Consider the following 5807-nt stretch of genomic DNA (forward strand, 5'->3'; position numbering starts at 1 on the left):
AAGGTACGTGAAGAGACTGGGCGTCATCAACTTATTGAATTGTCAAATTTATATTCAACAAAATTTCGTTTAACCTGAAAATCCGATAATTTCTCGTTTTCTGTGGTAATGACGTATTCTACTTCTCTGAGAAAACTTGAAATCCAGCCAATCGAATTATTTTCCTTCAAATGTTGTAGTTTTGTTATGTGTGACGAACGTCGCACGATATTCCTCAGTAAGCAACTTCTTACATTGACTGAACTTCCAAATAGTGTATATCCATCTATCGCTCTGTATCAGTTTCGTCAGCGAGGACTGAGCATTATTATGAGTCATTATTACTCACAGACAAACTTGTCAGTCAGTTGATCCGTGGTACTACTGGTCAATAGCAAGGTACCATAAAACATATCTTAAACGTTGAAAGAGGGAGTAACAGTTTCGAAACTCTCATCACCTCAGTCTAGTAATCATAATACGTCATGTAAACACAGTACATATGTCTTTCGAAACTCATCCTTCAATGGTAACGGACGTTTTGCTCTCGACGTCCACACCATAAGCATCTCCCACATCTGTTATCTATCACGCATCTACGTTTTGTCCACCTTTAGAAAATCTGAGACCATTTTGATTTTGTCGAATTTGTGCGACCACTCCTTATGTGTGGTCGGAAATTAAAGCGTAGAAAAGATGGTCTGATATGGAAAGGAAGGTAGAGACCAAAGAAATCTCTGACTTCACTCACTCACGATCGCGCACGCTTTGTTCTAGTGATACTTGTACGTACCTACCTACACCATCTAAATCACAAGTTCGGGTCCTTCTTAATATTAATAAAGCAACTAGGATCAAGTAGGGTTGGGTCAACATTACCACTGTCCGCTCATAGCGTCCCCATAGTGCGCGGCTATGAAGGCACTTGACGATGAGGCAACCTTGAATCAGCTACAACAGATCATGGGCTTGGCTGACAGGCCTGCCAAGCTGACAATTTCTCGGGAACGGAAGGAAAGAGACCGATTTCAGTCAGAGCACGTGAGAGAAAGGCACGCTCCCTCTTCATTTCATAACTTGCCAGACCTCGCGCACACACACAGAATGAACACCAATCAGTTACTAGTACAAGAGCTTATAGCGTCGGTACAACGTATGCAAGACATCGAAGTGGAGCTAAACGATGTAAATATAGCACTTCAAGAAGACCAAGAGGAGATTGAGGCGTATACGGATGAGATCGCCGACTGTTGCGACCGCATTTACGCCATCGACGAATTTGTTCGCGATATCAAGGCTGGTATTATCCCAGAGATGGCTGAAACAGCGTCTATTGTATCAAATATGGAAGAAGAACGTGAGGAAGAGGAAGCGATGCTCCGGCGATTGGGTGAAGTGCGTGCTTGCCACGAGCAACAAGTTCAGCTAATGAGCGAAAAGCAAATGGCGCTTCAAAAAGAGAAAGTGATGGTACAGATGAAAAATGCTCAGCTCTGGTGGACTCTTAGTCGCCTTGTAGGCTGTAAATTGGCGATGCGGCGACTTTCGGAACGCACGGTCAAAACATTGTAGAGATAAGCGCGATTGATAGTAATTTCTAGTCTTGCTGTTTGTGAAGTTAAGAGAGATGCGTTATCAATGTTAAATAAAAATACATTTAGATTCGACCGGGATTTAGTGTCTAGCGACGGTAGTCTCATCATAATATTATGGCTAGGAAGATGCTGTAGTACTCAGTGGCCAGAAAAGACCACAGCAAATATTTCAGATGATTCCAGGTATTCTTACCGATCTAAATCTTCCTTGCTAAATATACTTACTTAGTCATTTGGGAACAAGCAATAGAATAACACTAATGTGCTGTCTCAAATAAATGTCTGGACAAAATTATGTGTATAATTTAATATTCTACTATTTATTGTAAACGTTGAAATTCTAAGTAAATGTTCACGAAGTTGACTGTAAGATATAAGCCTGAATGTCTATTTGGCTTTGATGTATCTGCTTTTCAGAAATGCTGCTGGAGATGTCACTTGAAAGTAGACATCAAATAACTCGAACAAATCTTCAAAATGTATAGGAATATTGTTTGTATTTCACGGCGTATCAGCAATCACAACGAAGCAATCTTTCGTTACGAATTTGGACCTGAAGCGGTCGATAAAAACTGGACGTTCGTACAGTTGTGGTCGTTTAACGGTTAGTCGATAAGAAAGTTATGCTCTATTAGCGACATGAGCTAAGTTTGGTTGGCAACGTCTTGAGAAGATCGTTACATTGCATTTTCGATATAGAACCAAATCTATAAACAGGTCTAAATTATGCGCGATATCTTGTATGTTTTATCTGTGGTATTAATAATAGCTGAGCAAGTATGGGAGGAAGAGGCGGTCAGAGATTCCGAGAGTGAGTAAGAGATAACGTAGCGCGTCATGCAGAGCCATTGGGAACTTGGCTTCGCACGTTTTTCAACAATATATCGCTGTTTTATTTAGTATTTCTGCTTGAAGATTGAGCCACACAGGCACATAAACGCTTGATTCATACTATGCACACAGTATGGCTACTACATCAAAGAAAAAGTCCAAGAATATATTTTCTAGCGATCAGTAAATTTACGACATAGAAATGGCACGAACTGAAGCTACTATCTACACCAATGAAGGAATACAATCAGCATGACATGCACAAATGAAGTAGGAAAGATAGTGGATGAAGCTGAGTTGATGGGTGAATTTCGTAGAGCGGGTGCCGACATGACTTTGTCGTTTGAAGCGAAGAAAGTTTCGGTCTGTTCGATGCTTGAATTGCTCGAAGTACCGAAATTACTGGACACGCTGCCATCGTCACACTTCTCAGTGTCGCTACGTCCGAAATTCTGTGTCCAAAAGTGATGAGTTTGTCCGTTCGAAGTGAATGCGTAGGCAGCGCCTAGCATTGTGTAATCGCCTAAGATATTATTACGATGGCCTTCCGAATTCATCCACCCATCCATGACTTCATCCACATTAACTTGACCCATGGCGACATTTTCAGCGACACTGTCCCAATCATAACCAATGTCAGTCACTCGCTCTGACAAAGTAGAACCGCTGGAGCCTTTGTGACCCATGAAATTGTGCATTGCTTGGTCGTTCGAGTGACGCTGAGCTGCTTGTTGTAATTCAGTGTTTATACAAAGTGGGGGAAGACGTTGAGCCTCGCGTTCCAAATTTACGCGTACCAGCATGAGACCTATGTATTCGGATGTCTGCTTATACGTCTGCAATCGTCGAGGTGCTTTATCAGCCGAAGCAGTGAAGACGATAGAGAAGATGAAAGCCGATACGAGATTCATTGGGATTGAATTGAGAGGAAGTCGGCTAATGTGAAAATGAGATCTCAAGCACGTATGATGAATGAGGAAAGATTTTTCTGTGTAAGCAGACATGGATTCATGTCGGGGGTACGATTGTCACCGTCCATAGAGATCATAAGCTACATCACTTTCCATAATTACTGCATTGTTAATGATAATTCATCATTCGTCCACGGTGTCACACGGTGTTACAAATACACAGAATTAATCAAGAAATTATATGAACAGATATTTCTAGTGAACGAAGATAATTTACGAGCTTTCGAACATAGGTAAGGTAAGAAAGCAGGCGATCGCTCATCATACGCTGGTATTGTCAAAGACAGGTAGTTTTTGCGTTGACTCAGGAGTAGTGCTTACCCGATTCTGGTTTTATTCACATAGCAGCTACAATATTAAGGTTATCCTCGCCAAATCCTTGTACGCTCGTTTAGTCTCGTTACAGAGATGTAGCTTTCGATCTAAATATGAAATGGAATCCTTAACAAGACGTGAAATTTGCCTTTGTAGTGGTCTAATAGACTGCAGCTAGTATTAAATTCATGAAAAGCAGTGAGTTATTACAAATTGTTCTGTTGTTCGATGATATCAATTCCAGTACTGTGAATTGGTCATGTTTCGACGAGTAGAATATTCATCAGACCTAGATGAAGCCGACTCAGACGAGACACAATATTTCGTGGTGGGTCTTGTCCAGATCTTGGTACGACGTAAGACGTGCGAGCACCACTGAGATCAAAGCCCTGATCAATGACTCCGGGATACATGCGCACGATAAGCGCAACCCATTTTCTGTTTATTCAGTATGTCCCATTCGATTTTTATCGATGTTAATGGCCTAATTTCTATGTTTACTGGAGGACAAACTGGATCTATGACAGTCCTACACTGGTTGCATATCTGAGAATCTAGATGCTAAAATCTTTCCTTACACATCTTTACGGATAGAGCAATAGACTCGAATTGCTCACCCACTAGGCAATGTCGGTCTTGGTCTTTCCATAACAAACGTTTGCAATTGAAGTTTTTTCGCTCGTTAATTGCAAGTCTGTGGGTCGTGCTATGCTTGGAATTGGAACCCTTGTATGAAAATGAATACACTTGCATCGCTTTTGTTTCAATTTGTCCTATATATTCATCCCATAGAAATTAAACTTGCAGCTGTCGATGATCTCGCGTTCTTTTGCTACGAACTCTCGATTGTTGGAAGACAAGCTCTACTTGGAAAGCACGAGCTTGAGTAGAAGCAGTGGGAAGATGATGGTTTCTGATTGTTGCGCTAATGACCGAATTGTATATAAGCAGCATTATTATTCAGTAGAACATTCAATTATCTTGTCTGAAACTCAAAGCAATTCGAAAGAGTCTAGAGGAGGCAATGATAGACGCAAAAAGGAATATTTAGCTGCGAAATGATCACATGAAGCCGATGAACCACTTAGAGGGTTCACTGGTTGTGGGGGAGCCCGGGGTCAAGCTTGGTTGAGTCAGCGCCTGGGACTTTGGAGGCAATCGCTGGAGAAAGAGCCCCCGGTCGAAAGATATAAAATAACAACAGTGACATGTTTTGGGCTGAAAAAGGCGTCCAGGATGGCAGAGATGGCTCAAGCTTCGTACCCAGGGTTGCCAGAGCTCTATGTGCCACCACCAGCGTACCGAGAACAGATGCATGCGGTGCTTGCACGAGGTGTAAGACCACCGGACGCACAGCAGAGAACTCTAACAAATCAAACTAGTTAAAACTGAAAGTAGTTTCCTATCATAGAGAAAACACTTTGCACGGTAGAAACAGCATGCAGAGCATACTAGCTTATTTCTGTGGTCGGAAGACGTCAAATGTGGCATCCTGGGACATCATGATCGAAAGGAACTACATTCAAGTAGTCGACGGAAAGTGAGGAGATCAGTCCACGTTGAAGCACGGAATGCAGAAATGATTTTATGCATTTCTATCAAGATAGCACAGGCGGAAAGCATGAAGATCTTCACTAGAAAAAACGGTACAAGAAGATTGAGCAGAATACTACCTTTCATTTAGTGAAAAAAAGTGAAGCAAGTGGAACCGCGGAAATCCTTGTTTGGATAATATTGTTTGCTAGCAGATCCAGCGATAAAAGCTGCAACGTTGTGTGAACTTTATCTGGTACGGACGAGTTATCTGTAGCAACCGGAGCTGGCGCACATGGCAAATTTAATAGAGATTGAGGTAAGGCTAGAATATACAGCGAAAACGCGGGACGAAAAGATCTCATGACAGCACAAAAGTGTTCCAGATGCGATGAGACGGGCACGAATAGAAGTATTGGTTAAACTCGGTCAGGGGGGATTCACTGCTATTTTAAAAAAGACGGGTGTACACGGAAGACTCTCATTTTGGTCACGCCAAGAAGAAGACTTTACAATTTCTTCGCTGACTTTTGCGGAGCCTGGGCAGATATGGTCATATCGTTCGATTTGCTGAAAGCGTGAA

General features: G+C 41.9%; 2 protein-coding genes across 2 annotated transcripts; one reads left to right on the forward strand and one right to left on the reverse strand.

The window, feature by feature from the left end:
- Positions 1-894: 894 nt before the first annotated feature.
- PHALS_04906 (uncharacterized protein) lies at positions 895-1551 on the forward strand (the record flags this gene model as incomplete). The annotated part of the gene is made up of 1 exon (XM_024722614.1): positions 895-1551. One exon carries the CDS (start codon positions 895-897, stop codon positions 1549-1551), a length of 657 nt encoding a protein of 218 aa, XP_024573673.1.
- Positions 1552-2626: 1075 nt separating this feature from the next.
- PHALS_04907 (RxLR-like protein) lies at positions 2627-3316 on the reverse strand (the record flags this gene model as incomplete). The annotated part of the gene is made up of 1 exon (XM_024722616.1): positions 2627-3316. One exon carries the CDS (start codon positions 3314-3316, stop codon positions 2627-2629), a length of 690 nt encoding a protein of 229 aa, XP_024573674.1.
- Between the last annotated feature and the right edge of the window lie 2491 nt (positions 3317-5807).

Source organism: Plasmopara halstedii (assembly GCF_900000015.1).
Source record: "Plasmopara halstedii genome assembly, contig: Scaffold_287, whole genome shotgun sequence".
Taxonomy (NCBI): Eukaryota; Oomycota; class Peronosporomycetes; order Peronosporales; family Peronosporaceae; genus Plasmopara; species Plasmopara halstedii.